Raw genomic sequence first — 15,606 nt, forward strand, 5'->3', positions numbered from 1 at the left:
TGAGCCACGAAGACAAGTTTTCCTGTGCGTAAATGTAACTTAAACATGGGTTCATTTTCAGTCTTCGAACCTTGGTCTCTCAGAACACGTATTATTGGCATATTTCACAAAACTTAACTCCCGGAAGGCTGTGAGTCTAAATGGTCTAGCAGCCACATACTGCACAGAAACACCCTGAAGGATTTCTGTTCCATTTAAATCTGAAACCAGAGCCACAGAAGTGAGGCATTTTGTTCTTTGACACCTGGACTCATAATAAAAAAACATTTATTCACGAAAAATGCTAAGAGGGCAGGCCAGCACAGCTGCAGGGTGGAAGTCCCCGCCTTTGCGCACCACAGACATCCATCACACTTACTTTGTAAAAGCGGGAAAGGATTTGAAATCAGGGGACTTGCGGTTTCTGCAAAAAAGAAAGAGATTTAAATATTGAGACTGGCAGAGACCTTGCTGCATGCTACACAGCTCTGCCTATCTGCTCACTCATCCTTATCCTTACTCCGCACTTCCAGATTTAACTATGGGAGGATGGGGGTCTCCGTTTACCGCAAATTACAACATGTCCAGCTATGAATTTTCTCTCTCAGTGTCTTGCTAAGTTTCTCATGGCTAGGAATCTGAGTCTTTCCTTCCCATTTTGAAATGTCCAGAGATTTTAACATACACCCTATGCTACAGTAATGGAAACAGCCAAGTGGGGAGGGCCAGCAGAAGAAAAGCTAAGGGGGCAAGAAACCCTTTACAAATGCTTTTTTGGGGGCCCCAGATACAAATTCCGAGATTCACCGTGCAGCTTCCTCAAACTGAAGCTGGGAAAGAAAAACAGGGTGTTTTAGCCTCACTGGAAGGTATGCCAAAGGAGAGAGTTTCTAAGCAGTGCACGTTACTTCAGGCTGAGAATACACATTTTCTGTCAAGCACACCTTGCAGATTGCCTCTCTTGAAGGTGTGACTGAAAGGAATGGAAACCCCGGATGCTCAACGAGCCCTCAGTCAACCAGGGGCCGTCTGCATCCACCCTGCGGTGCATGGGAGCAGAAGCAGTGATTCTCAGCACCTCAGACCCTGTGCAGTTTCCTACAGTTTCCAGGTGAGGTACTTTAGTGTCAAACCCCTGCAGAGGGGAAGAAACCATTAGCGTTAAATATTCAGTCATCAATTCAGTGCATTTACAGAATGGTCCCAGGTCCAAAGTTATGAATTGATGCATCGGTGAATGAGGCTCTTGGGGCTGACAGACTTGGACTGGTTTGCTTGGAAGGAAAACTGAACTCATTAACCACACAGGCCAAGCACAGTGAGACTTCATGCCAAATATTTCAACATGATAAGGACCTGAGCTGTTGAAGAGGGCTTCAGCTGGCAGGGCCAGCCAGTAAGGAATGAAGGTGAAGGCATGGATGATGCTTGGCAAAGACATGAACAGACAGTGCTGTGGAAAGGGTATGCATGGAAGGCACCAGCTGGATACAGAACACTGCTGATCGCTTAACACATTTCTACTACCCAACGTTGCACTAAGAGTGCTATTTGCAGCTGATGAGGTCTGTATCTGGAGGAAGACCTTCACTGAAACAGGTTCCTAATCTGGTCCTACTGAGCAGATGAACAGGGCAGGCTCCTCTAGGTACCATTCTTTCACTACTTGTGCTCTCTGCCTCTGCTTTGGGAAGCGTTGTACTTATTCAGTGAACACATGGATGCTCACTGGACCATCCCATGGCTTCAGGCTTTAAAGGGCTCTACCAGCAACCCAGAGGCAAGTAAGCTTTTGAAGGCCGAAACCCAACATTTTACCGTCCCCCCAGAAGTGAACCTGATCTGGAAGAGGCACACAGCACACAGCAGTGGCATACACCACTTAATACACCGCAATGAATTCTCAACGTACTCTCTGGCTGCTTTCCAGTCAGAAGTGCTAACGTAGTCTCCTCGTTATGCTTGACTTCCTATACACATGAAAACCACTGTCAGTCTGCAATGGCAGTTCAGGCCACTTGCTAAACATTGCTACTACAGTATTTCAAGTGAAGAAAGACTGTTGGGATTTTTCTGGTCTTTATATTATGGGCCATTTTGTTATCCATGCACTGTAACGTCCCTGCCTCAGCACAGTCAGTTCCACTAAAGCCACCTACTCAGAGAATAGTCACAGAAGTGTCATAGTTTGAATGATTAATGATAATTTGGCTTGCTCTGAGGATTTGCTAATCTTTCACTCCATAGATTCTCCAGGCAAAACTGAAACAGGAGTTCACATTTTTCTGCCCACACGTTGGTCTATCAGTGACTCTTTTTGCCATGTCCTGTCCAGCCCCACCCCAGCACAGTATCTGTGCTTGAAGACTGCAATCCACAGCTCGTATCACTGGCTGTTTGTTCCCAGTTTTGCCGACTGCTCACACTCTTGCCTCAATGTCTTTCGTATGTATTGTCTCAATGTCCTTCCTGGTGTCCCAGGGCTCTTGAGCAATTGGCAGGATATCACCCACAGAGACTTGCTGCTGAGTGGTTATTTTAACCCAGATATCTTTCTTCCTGTCTACAAGCTGCCTGTTCAACATGCCAAGTCTGGAACAACTTAAATGAATGTGGCACCAGAAATAAACAGTTCATTCCCAGAAACCTCAATTCTGCGCAAATGCCCAGTGGACACAGTGACTCTTATTTATGCGACAGAGCAAAGTGACACTTTCTTAACTGAAGCCTCTCCCTATGTTACTCTTATTCTAATGGTGAGAACTGCACTCACTGGCAATCATTCATCTGGGCACATCAATTTTAGGCTGCTTTGAAAAATGCAGTTCTGTGCATGTGCAATCGTGTTGCCCCATCATCAGCATTACCTGTGCTCTGCACAGCTTATTTACAACAATGTGGGAGCTCACTAACAACAACTTCCCCCCCTTTTCCTCACTCCTCAAACTTGGTCATTAGCAGGCCTGGACCTCCCAGCTCCATGGAAAGGCGGCAGTAGCAGGCTTGTACCATTCGCAAACCAACCAACAGATGAGAAAGAGATTTACCAAGAGATGAACCACTTGAATGGGATTTGTATTTTGTGCTTTGGTCCAGCTGACATAACCTGTAAGACAGTTGGGTGCGTCTCAGGAGGCAGAGGCGTAGGGGGCTGGCTGTGCTAACATCAGACCGTTATCAATACTCAAGAATTATTATGCCCCAAATATTAAAGCTGCGTTCACCCACCAAAAATCCTAGCCTAAAAGTCATGTCTCCCCAGAAGAAATCCAACCAGATGGGCTATATGATCACTGGACTACAGAGAAAGAGCAGAAGAGGATGTATGGCCAACAACAGAGAAGAATGAAGATCCTAGTGTTTGTAACACGCCTAGCTGACTCCTCCCATACGTGCACCATGACCACCTGCACTTTCAGTGCGGACCAGCTTTTTTTGGACAGAAGTTTGGCAGTAGCCACTGCTGAGTGTCTTAGTCTGGCCTTTCATTCAGGTGGACTAGGGGACCCGGCATTGTAAGGGCAAGAGCAGGGACTGAACTCCTGTTACTGCAACAGAAATTGCATGGGGGACTCAAGCAGACATCATGTCTGCTCCCATCGCCACCAAACAAAGCTTCAGAAGAGATTTAAATCACGAGATTAATGCTGATTTGCACTCTGCCTTTTTGCTGCTTTCCATAAAACTAAAGGTTAGTTCTGCTCAGCTGCTAAGCAAGAAAGACATACTACCTATTTCTGTTTAAGAGACTACCCTGTTTAACACATGCTAAAAATACTGGTTTTATGTGGCAAGTGGTGAATGAGACATTTCTAATTATCCTTCTGCTTGAAATAGTTCCATGCTACAACTGGATGGGAATTAGGAACCATAATACATTGTAGGATGCTGCTTATGTACATTTTGACTAGCTAAATATAACTATTTTAAGTGTGCTGCATACACAGGAAAATAAAGCGCAGTACTGAAAAACGTTTTGCTCTTAGAACTGATTCACTAAAAAGAAATACAGCATACAAGATCAGGAAATCCCACTAAGCACATGTTTAAAATTTGGTCCTATGTCCTTTAAATTTTGAGAACTGGCACTTCTCAGTCTTTTCCAAAAATTTTTACTTCTACATCAAAAGGAGGAAATTAACTTTTTTTTGGTCTCAGTCTCACCTCAGCTTGGCATGAACTGATTCAAAGAAGAAGATATTTCCCTTGCCCCTCTACCCAGTCTGAAATAAACACTGCTGGAAAGAAAAGCTTCCCTGTGTAAATATGAATGAAAAGCACTGACATTTTAAAAACTGTAAATGCTAAAATTTGTTCCACTGGAACTTATGACACTAATAGTTACCTAATGCAGCAGATGAAATTGAGACATATTTATACAGCTTAAATCAACTTTGAAAGTTAAAAATATTTCCCAATTCCCTACATAATTTTAACTTGTCTCTTTCACATTCATAATGTCTAGTAAGTTTAGACATCAACAAATACTGGCAATTTCAATTAGTTTTTTCCTTTTGATGGCTGTATTTTAAGGTATCTAAACTAAAGAACTTTTTTTTTCATTTTTGCTTTGTTTTTTTCTTCTTGAAGTCTCACAATTTCCTTCATCCCTCTTGGCCTACAGGTGGTGTACCTGCAAATTCTTCATTTTACTAAGGAGTCATCCATAGCGTCCAAAACAACAGATCAAGGCTGGATTACGCTGTAAACACTAAGTTAGAGACGGTCGTTGCCCCTGAGGCTTTCCAAAGTCAGACAAAAAGTGAGACAACGGAGAGATCCAAAAGCTTGGGAAGTAACGTGTGTAGTTACACACTGCATCCCTGCAGGGCCAAGTCTGCAGACTCCCACTCGATGCTGCTCTACCCACTCCAGCTGCGCACGGTGGAAGAGGAAGGCAGCAAGCCTTCACTACTGAACACAATACATGTATTTGCCCCTTTCTGGGGCTTCTTCCTTCCCATGCTCTGGCTGACAATCACTAGTTTTTGCAAGAAGAGTATTTCACAAGCTGGCCTTCAAATATTGTTTGGCCTCTTGAGAATTTAGTACAGAAAACCCCTTCACATGTCAAGACTCAGCAAAATGACCACCACCAAGGAGTGTTTTCTTGAAAGCAGCTTTACAGCATCTTAGATGATTAACAGCTTACGCATTGCAACAAGCCAATTCCATCTTTCAGGATCAGGTCATGCCATTGTTTTCTGGACCTTGCTTAGTTCAGCAGTGAATAATCACAAGCTTCATGTAACTTGGGACCTCTGCGTTGGCTGCCTGTGCTCCAGAGGCGGCACAAGGAAGCAATCTGCACATTTTAGCAGATATTATTTTTAAAGCACTGTGAAACTTCCAGATTTAATCAAAAAGCAAGTTTAAGGGGCTGCAGAGACTCTTTCCCATTAATACAAAGGACACTCTCCCAATCATGAGGCAGATGGCAGCTAAACAGTCCTTCTCCGTCCACTCTGTGGCTCCATCATGCCCTGCTGGGAGACGGACCTTCTGCTAGCAGGTGGGACTCAAACGCGGCCACGAAGTAGTGTTTGCCATGCAGAACAGGAACTTTTGTTTTATGGGCAGTAAGATGCCAGGTTACTCAGATAAGGATACCAGGTACCTGCATTCACTATGACAAGGATTGGGGCTGTGCATAGGGAAGAGACATCTGAAATCCAACATTTTCCATTCTAGTTGTCTTATTCCCACTTAGGACTCCCTCCAGCATTGCATCCAGGTCTATTTTAGGTGGCTTTAGTTGCTGACCTTCCTGTTCTGCTTGTCCTCCCCCTCACTCCAGACATGAAGCGGTCTGTGGCACTGCAAGTCAGGATGGTGACACAGGGAAAGAGCATAATGTACTGGCTGGGTGGCCTAAAAAACCCTGCTGCTCTGTTTGAAACTACTATAACTGAGCCTGTGACACAAAACTCACATCCACAAAGAGCAAGTGGTACAGGGAATCAAGCATTTAACAAGGCCAAGCCACACAGCTCTCAGGCTGCTCAACTGGGACCTACATTTACCTCCCAAACCTGGGGACTATTCTTTACAGCAGCAGGAGTTTGGTGATAAGCAGCAGATGGGAGCGGGGAGGACGGAAGCCTCCATCCTTCTGTCATTCTCAACCACCAGCTGCTTCCCTGCCTATGCAAAATCTGTTGGCTGGAGCACAAGAGAGGACAAGCCAACAATGTCAGAATCACTCCCAAGAGTTCACATCACACATGTGAACACGGAGCCACACAGAGTTTGTCCCACCAACTGAAACACAGCCATGGAAAGTAGGAAAATGGGGATATAAGGACATGTCAGCTCTTCAAAAAGGAAGTTACTGAGAGCTCTGTTTGGACACCCAAGCACGCAGATGCCTGCAGAGCTTTCCATGGCCTCTCTAATCACCAGTGCCATTCATAGTGTGACATGGTGATGCTCACTGAGGCTGCTATCAATGAGAACATTTAGACTGACTCCTGAGAACGTGAAGAAATAAGAGAGAAGAAATGGCTTGGTGCAAGAGCTGGAAAAGAGCACTGAATGGGACGTAGGAAGCAGCACAAAGATGGAGGCAAGGGGGGAAAACAGGGCTGGGGAAGAAAAGAGGACGTGGCATAGATAAGGGAAGGAGGAAAAGGGAAGAAGTTTATACATCCCCATGCACCAATCTGGCTTTGAGGAGTGTGTCAGCTGCTTAATACAGAAAAGAACTGCTTCCAACCAGAGCCCAACTCCCCTCAAACCAGTCCTGAGCAGCTCACTCGAGTTCTTCAGGTTTCCTGGCTCAAACAGAAGTTTAGGTGAGCACCTTTCAACTCCCCTGCAGCCTGCCAGGCCCTAGACAAAGCCACTAAAATAAACTGACCATACATGTGGTGCAGACAGAAACACTTCTTACAATGAAATAAGATGAGCAAATCATATGAAACTCACTACTGAATTTCTAACAATTTCTGGCTTTGTTTTGATTTTCACTGTGAGCTTTTACTCCTGTGCTTTAAATGTTGCAGTTCAGATAGGAACAGATTCAGAAGGATGAGTGTGATGTGAGCTGGTACAAGGAGATGGCAGGGAGAATCTGTGAGATGTGTCACAGCAACAATGGGTCAGTATTTAATAGCAGGTCAGACAGAACTAAAACCTTGGACTATTCAATACAGCCACTCTTTCTTTGTGTGTGCTTCTTGTCAGTGGTTCCTGAACGCCCTCCCAGGCTACAGGTTCATTTCCCCTCCTGCAAAACTTAACAAGAGGAAGTTTGCAGCCAGAAGGTTTTACAATGCAGCTTTCTTGGCTTTAGGGATGAGCTGTTTGATATGAAGGAAGATAATTCTGTCCTTCCTCTGTAGGCTATACAGGGCTTGACAGGAATAAAAAGGGAACAATCTAAGGCTGCTGCTTTCAAAGGGCCCCAGAGGAGTCAGGAACCCAAACGGTATATTGGCATTTAAAGACATGCACTTAAAGGCTTTGAAATCCTTCAGACAAACCACTCATACTACCCACAGAAGACAAGACATGAGGAGCAGACCTGCTGAGAGGCAAGTGGCCACTTTCAGAGCAGCAAGTCAGGATAGTAACTCTCGGCAGTCAGTGAACTACGTTGTTTTGTGTCATGTCGAACAGCCTGGTTGGGCTGACTGAAGACAGACTTGGCCAGCCCCTAAGGACTCCTGACTGCTGCTACCCAAGTGGAACAGGACTAAAGAGTACAAGGGCCTGAAACACAGAGACAAGCTCACCTGATGTGTTCTGCTTACACCTCTTTTCTTTAGGTTTTTCTGTCCCCGAATGAACAGCTGTAATTGTGGTGAATGCTTGGATTAGTACAGGATTATTCCCCAAAACATAATACGCAGTATTTTAGTAACTTTAGTTTTTAGTAACAAACAACTTTTTTCCCATTCACTAGCACCCACTCTGCTACTGCACATGGGTTTTCCAACACCACTTCATTCCTTTTCAACATGGTTCCAGAAAGCCCCTTATTTGCTTCAGAGGCAGACATAAACCCCCACAACAGACGCTGTGTAAGCTGCTCCAGGGAGAAATCCCTTCCCTTACCTGTCCATTTCAGCTAGCGGCATTGCGAACACCACATGTTTTGGTACTCTTGAATGGGGAATGGAGGGAGGCCAGCCTTTTCTGCTGGCATGTTATTTATCTCTGCATCAAGATGCCAAAATTACATTTCATCTGGTCTGTCTTTTATGCTCCGATTAGAGAGCATAAAAGAATGGCAGTGCCCCACCTGAAGGCACGGGGATATACTGATAGGATAAAAATCTTGTAAAGAAAACTCTATAATGGTGCACCTAAGCAAAGTTGTCTAGGCCAGTGGTTATGTTTAGTTACTACCACTTGGACTTAAAACTCAAAGGAAACTCCAGAAGTGGAGTAAATTTTAATTCCTTTTAGCACATGTATTTCGGTCCCACATCTACACATCTCGTATGCTGTGACCTCCACGTAGTGAACTCACAAACAGCTGGACTCTGGTTACAGTGATGTGTAAATAAACTGCCACATCACTGTAATATGCAAACTGCTGTTCTATTCGCAGTCCTCAAACTTCTCATGCTTGTTGCAAATGGCTTTGCTTCACAAGGACTTCACTGATGCACAGACAAAGAACGAGTACTGTTTTATCTCCATCCATATTCCCCTTTCTCTACATCTTTGCTCCCCACTGAAAAATCTACGCTAAAGTACCTGGACCTTGAGAGCAGGATCCCCATATCACCTTTTTCATAGGCTTGGAGTGCCAGGAACCTGGGGAGAAGTGAGAAGAGGGCACTACCCCAGGAAGGCTAGCTGCCTGCAAGCTTAAAGAAGGTACCCCAAATATATAAACAATCACCCATCACAGCTGAATCCTGCTCTAGAGAGGGATGTGGTAAGCAACAGCAGGAGGGAGTGAACACACTTACCGCTGGAGTTCTGAGAATTGCTGTTTGTTTCTTCGAAGTTGTTTTGCGCTTTGCCTTCCACTCTCCTGCTGAAAGCACTTTCTGCTGGGTGGAGAACAAAGCAGGGATGGTGACTGGTCAATACTGGACGCAGAACCACACAGACAGGAGGCAAGACAACATGCTCCTGTGCCACACAACTGCATACCCTGAATACAGCAGAAAGGTCAAATACCTCGTTTTGGAGGCAAATGGGTCAGAGTCATTGAAGGGATAACAGGTAGATATTTTTCTTGAATGCCTTCTGGCTGAGGTGGCCTGGATTGGCTCTTAGGGAGCCCATGAACACCAGTCCTGACTGAACCAGAAGGGTCATGGCTTCCTCCCCTGCAAAAAAACCCAACCCTTATCTTACTCTTCCTTAAGGCAATAAGCAGCCCTTAAAGCCTCTGGCACAGGTGACAAGGTCTGCAAATTGAACTCGGGTCCTCATCACATGTAGAGTGTCACCTACAGAAGCACTAAGCCAGCTCTCCCTGTGCTCCCCAGTAATCTGCATTCCCTTCCTAAACACACTCCCTGAAACGTTCAAGTGGAGGACTGAAGGGCTGTCTCAGAGTCTCCCTACAATGTCTGGAAAAGCTACAGTAGATCCTCTGGCCCTCTGTGCTTTCCAACAGTGAACTTGCTACCGCACCCCTCCCCAAGGCCAAGCAGGCAGGCTCTGCACCTCTGCAGCGTGCTGCTGGCCGGTGCTCTTGGCAGTTCACTTGCTTTGCACACTTCAGCAAGAGTGCAGGGCAATTTCCCAGTAACTGTAATGGGAGGACTCCTCCAGTGCGCAGAGGCGGTTCCTGACCCTGGCAGTAGCTGCAGTGTCCTGAAATGTCACTGTACAGCACAGCTGAGGTGCCCTCCCATCCTTCTCAAGCTGGTGTCCCTTAGCACAAGTTCAACAGTACAAACAGTGTGAGGTCTCGTCTCACTTCAATTAGGTTTGCAATATCTGGGCAAACGTATTTACTGTAGTGACTCAAAGGATAAACTAGAAATAAATAAAATGAAAGGTGAACTGTCCAAACTAATGTGTATGGTCTATGCTGTACAGAGTCTTCCCATACGTGGACTCATTCATGGAGTCCACTGTCACCCAAGGGGTTCATCTGAACATGGCCCAGCAAGGCTCTGCTGGGCTCAGCAGCATGCAAATTGTATAGGGAGGGAGTTTGGGGACGAAGTCTTCCATTCAGGAGTGACAAGGACTGTTGAAAATTGGTATCAGATCATTATTTCCTTACGTATTTCTGCAGACCACTGGAGTGGTCAGAACTGCTGTCATGACTTTCATAAAGAAGCCTCAGCTCCCTGCAGCCTCACAGCCTCCCTGTGCTGAAGTGTGGCTCAGACACAGGGGCTTTATGGCTGATGTAAAAAGAAAGACCTGAACTGCATGAAGCTCCCAGCCCATGAATTTTGGTCCAGCCAGTCCTTACTGGACCCTTCCAAGCCCTGAGCAGGCTTCTCAAATTCTCAGTCTACTACATGCCTGACTCTTTTTAAAATGCAGGAGAACAGGAAAACTTGGTAATCAAATTAGTTAAAATAGAATCACATAAAACAGGGCTGAAAAGGAGCTGGAGACATTATCTAGTCCACCCCCCTTGACAGATAAATAATAGGAATGAAAGGCCTTAAGTAACTAGAAAATCAGATGGCACAGTGGGAAAAAAGAGACCATGACAAAATGGATTAGGCCAACCTACCCCCCCAAGAGACCCAGGTTCAAATCCTGGCTTACGTCACAAGTGGAAGTGAGCTGGAGGTCTCCAAAAACGTTTGGAAAAAAATTTGCATGGTAGTTTTGTCCTCATCCCCTATCCTTTCCCCCCCACCCCCCCCAAATATGGCAATAAGAAAAAACTGGTTTAACGCACCTCCTTGGTCTTACTGTGTCCTTCCCACACAGGAGAGGGCAGTTGACACAAGTTGTCTCTCTCTGTCTCTCCTTGTGCCTGAACCTTTTGCATGCAAAGCAAAATTATCTGTATAGACAAAGTAAGTGCCGCTCTACTAAGCGTCTGTGCAAACACTGTCAGTGGAGTGGTACTCCACCATCTCTGGTATTATCCAGGCCCACGTGGAAAGTCTCTAACCGCAGCACTCGGAAGGCATCCCTTCTGGAGACTGTCTTCCTGATAGGTGTTATGGTCAATGCATTTGTACCAGAAATTCAAGAAGCCGCTCAGATTGCATTTGTACAAGACACTGCCTTGAAAGACACCACGGAAATGACGCCATCAGATAGACACAGTAGGACCCCCAGACTAATATTAGTTTCCTGAAGATCAATCTACCAGGCTCAAGCATCATGCGATTCCTTCCTCCATACAGGAAGAGAACAGCTCAAAGTTTTTACCCAATGTACTGATATATGTTTTGATTAGAGAAGCGGGGGAAAAAAGTGCCTTTACAAAAAACATCTCCCAGTTACTGCTCAGGTGAATCTGGCCTCTGACCCAGGAAGCCTCCCAGTTTTCCCACTTTTGTGAGACACGAAACTGGAAGAAGTTGTTGCAAGTTTAAGTAAATAATGAAAAGGGTTTCTCAGCTGTAACTCCTAACTTGGTTGAACTGGATGGACCTCAAATTAGTAATAAAATCATATAAATGTTTAAGGGGTGCAATAACAATATGGAATCTCAGAACTCGCAAGCTGTAAGAAGACAGGTCACTCCCTGCAACACTGGTAGCTGCAGATGTGTGTGTTATTTAACAAAAAGCATCCTTGTTCAGCATCCTGTGGCCTCTCCCACCACAGCCACCTCTGCTCCTCGGCATCTGTCCATGCCAGACATGTCAGGGGCGTTTAAACACCAGCTGGTTAACCAGCCCTTCTTCTGTACTGCGATGGAATATGTATCTATCAATCCCACAGATTTAAGAGAGTGCTTCCCTGCTGCCTGGAGATATGAACGCTATGTCTCACATCCTACTTACTAATAGTTATTTTTCAGTGCTCTTTGCTTTCTGGTTTTTTATCCTCTCTTTTTTTTTAAGGTTTGATCTTGTTTGGAAGGAGGAAATGGGGACTATGGGAGGATCAATCTTAACTTGAGTCTTCTAACACCACTGTAATGGTTCTGTACCATTAATTTTGCTGCTGGAGCCCAGCTTATCTCTCAGCGGTTCCTGTGGGGAGTGGAGCACTGTGAAAACACCTGTACTCCATTTCACTTCCTCAGGCACAGGCCTAGCCCTGAAAATATCGCCTTGAGGGAAACAAACACTAAATGCCAAATAAAGCTGAAAACCAAACAAAAATCCCCATACCTGACAAGCCATTACACCAATCCTTGTCAGGAAGCTCTCCTCAGTTGTGACACCAGGATTTGAAACAGGGTCTTTTGTACCTTGTGGTTAGCATGATGCTTAAAAAAAACCAACTTGTCACTGGGAAGAGGTTATAAAGACCTACTGCTGATGTAAATTTTTATTCATAACGTGCCAAAGGATCTACTCCCCTCAACTGCTTCTGGGAGTAGCTTTTCTGGGACAGTCATGGATGGAGCAGACTGAGTCCAGGAAGGGTCAAAAGCCAACCCAGGGCAGGATTGGACACTAAGCAGTTAAGAAAGTTGATGGTAGAAAGGCAATTGGTACCTGTGATGGCCTTGCTTCCTGGGGATCCAGAATTTGGAGCGCGGAACATCTGGGATTGGGATGCCGGTGGGACACCGGAGGGGGTGCGGTGCAGGAGGGTAGAACATCGGTTTATTGAAGCCGGTGTTTTTTTGCTGGATTGGCTCGCCTGTGTCTTCACTGCCACGAAGAGTGGAGATCGAGAGAACTCTGGATATGAACACTCAGAACTAGTGCCTGGACAGTCAGTCAGCTCCCAGACCGTGTGCCTTCTGGGAGGGTTGCTTTCTAACAGCCACGCTCACGAATCCCTTGCATGGGGACCTGCAGCGACTGTGGATCCACCGATCCCATGTAACAAAACTGTTTTCCCCACTCACCCGAGGGGACAGATTCTTGAAGCTTGTTAGTTCCCTTCCACACCTTTAACTGCCATGTGACCAACCCATTCCTCCTCCAGCGGGAATCACCCCATCCATCCAGGAGTACTATTTGATTGCCATGGCCTGGCTGGGTGTACCTGCATCTCTGTCCTCCTATGTCTGTAAAAGTTTGAATTTTGAGAGCAGGTTTCTAATGTGATACTCGGAGCTCTGAATAGGGAGAAGTTTACATCTTTGTTACTTGAGCCTTGCATAAATCCTAGAGATCTCCAGCTGCATTCCTTGTCTCATTAACCAAATACAAAGGAAAGGGGGCTGTTGGTAATGGAAGGGAATTAGGAGGCAGGGTTCTCATCCTGCAAGTCAGGAAAGGCCTTTTGGCCCCCATCTTCAGACAAGTACTAGTGACATGTGGAGAAATTCTGAGTATTACTGGGATATGCTCTTTGAATGTATCTACATTTTGGTCTCTGCAATGCACAGTGAGGATCACGAGGAATTTTCAATGCCAAAAGTCATACGAACAACCTTCGGGAGGACAGCCCTTTGTCTAGGCCACATGGATTAAAAAAACAATTACAAAAATGGAGGAACAACCTAACAACCCCCTTCATTCCTCAGTGGCTTCTTCCATGGAAATTTGGATACGGCTCCTGAAGCCCAAGTCCCACTCCAACCATCTGCCATGAAGAATCACTAAGAAACAAGGTTCACATAACCCACAGCCCAAGCTCACTACCAGTAATTTCTATAGAGTGATATTTTAGGATGCCTAAAGCTGGATGGACAATGCTAGCACCTATTCATCCTGTATAGTATAATTCAGAAATACTTATCCACATTGAGCAGTTCTCTGTCATGGACTGCCATGGCAGCACAACAGCCTGACTCTGAACCCAGTGAGGAGAAAAGTCACCCAGACTGGGACTGGATGCTCATTTCCAAAATCCCACGAGACATTACAGACCTCGAATATGAACTGCTCTCATCTTCCCTGTCAGCAGTCAGCAGCACTGGAGAGTGAGGATGTGTCCATTCGAAGCGGCTTGCAAAAAGATACTCAAAGGAAACAGTTTTTTGTTTCACTTGATCTGATACACAGATCCAAGATGACATTTCCTGTAAATGTTAGTGTACTTCTGCAGGAGATTCTGCATTAGGTTTTCTCATAATTTAGGTCAAGATAGTTCTCCTCTGCTTGGTCTCTGGCCAGCTGAATAGGCAGGAGGCTTGCTTTTACTTCCTATACTTCCTTTCAGTCTCCATGGATAATCCTCCTCCAGTTGCTGCCAAACTGCCAGCAAAAATGTAGTCAGATATGACATTTTCCTGCCTATGTGTCATCTAGTTTCCCAGGAGGCCCATTCCCACCAATTGCTGCTTTATTCCCCGTCCATACCAAGAGAAGTAGCAATCAGCCAACTATTCAGTGTCAGAAACAAAGAGCATCATTGCGAATCCTCTGCAGTCCAGATACTGCTCTCTGAGATCTGAAGAAAAAAGTCTCAATGTTATGAAGACCTCCAAAATTATTTCTTTTTCCTCCCAACTTAAACAAATAGTATGTCTTCAAATTCAGACCCCAGAGAGAAGGCTGTTCCATCTGACACTAGGCAGAGACAGAGTTTGAGCCAGCAAGGCAAGACAGACAAAAGAATATTAGTTCTAGCAGTCTGAAGGATGCTAATAATTCACTGAAAAAGAAGTTTTAGTCTTCAGTTCATCAGATGACAAATTCCCTCTGAAGACTAAGCAACACAGGTAGAGACGGTAGAGACGATCGCATAGCTCCTCTGTTCTGCTCTTGAAAAGTCATCTTCACTGTGGAACTCACTGCCTCAGGCTGATGAAAAGGCCAAGTTCAAGATATTTCCAAAAATGAAACTACTGAGTTGCTGAACGGTTACAAAAACCTCCTGCCTCAAAATCTGCAGCTAGACAGCAAGACTGGAGACAGCATTGTGGACGGACAATCCACAATGAAGTGCTATGAAGTTTTTTGAACTTTCTCAGAAGGCATCTGAGATATGCCCCAGTTGAAGCTGACATACTGGAGAAGGGAGGGCAGGAGAGGAGTAATGTAGAGGGTAAGTCTCACTGAATGATCTCCAATCACTTGGTAAACTGAGGGCACTGTGCTGCAGCCACACAGAATGGCACATGGTGTGCTAAAGAATACAGATGATACAGGGGATACTTAAAAGATGGGGGACTCCGCCTTGGCAGCAGGAAAAAGAGCTTGTTTGTTGCCGTGTTCGGTCGTGATGGCTGTAGAGGAGCTCCCAGGGCAATGATGTAGCTAAAAAGACTGAGGTACTCTTTGGGTATGCAATCAGGGCACTTTCAAAGGGGATCAGGAAGACAATGTTAGCTCTCAGTTCCTTCTCTAGACCCAGTGCTGGTACATGCCCTTCATGAAGGTGGTTAACACACTTGAGAATATTCAGATGAGAAGGCAAGAGGATAAATAAAGGACAAGAACAGCGTACCTTACGATGGAATCATCAAGTCACTCCTTTGGCTTAACTGGAAGGTTAGTCACTATGAAGTGACTTGACAGCAGGCTATACAAAGGTCCAGAAAGGACAGAAATTTGGTAACTTAGTCCTCCTTCACCTAGCAGACAAGGTTATAAATAGGATCCAGCGTCTGAAAGCTACAGCTGGATATTTTGAGTCTTAATTTAGTGAGGGTAATAATTC

General features: G+C 45.2%; 1 protein-coding gene across 1 annotated transcript in view; it reads right to left on the reverse strand.

The window, feature by feature from the left end:
* ZNF618 (zinc finger protein 618) overlaps positions 1 to 15,606 on the reverse strand; it is a 163,963-nt gene that overhangs the window by 21,066 nt on the left and 127,291 nt on the right. Inside the window, exons 12-15 of the mRNA XM_050907735.1 lie at positions 12,543 to 12,731; positions 8,904 to 8,987; positions 7,716 to 7,772; positions 359 to 403 (exon numbers count right to left, since the gene is read on the reverse strand). Coding sequence (XP_050763692.1) covers positions 359 to 403; positions 7,716 to 7,772; positions 8,904 to 8,987; positions 12,543 to 12,731 — 375 coding nt within the window. The remainder of the gene's footprint in view (positions 1 to 358; positions 404 to 7,715; positions 7,773 to 8,903; positions 8,988 to 12,542; positions 12,732 to 15,606) is intronic.

The sequence above is a fragment of the Gymnogyps californianus genome, chromosome 18, assembly GCF_018139145.2.
Source record: "Gymnogyps californianus isolate 813 chromosome 18, ASM1813914v2, whole genome shotgun sequence".
Lineage (NCBI taxonomy): Eukaryota > Metazoa > Chordata > Aves > Accipitriformes > Cathartidae > Gymnogyps > Gymnogyps californianus.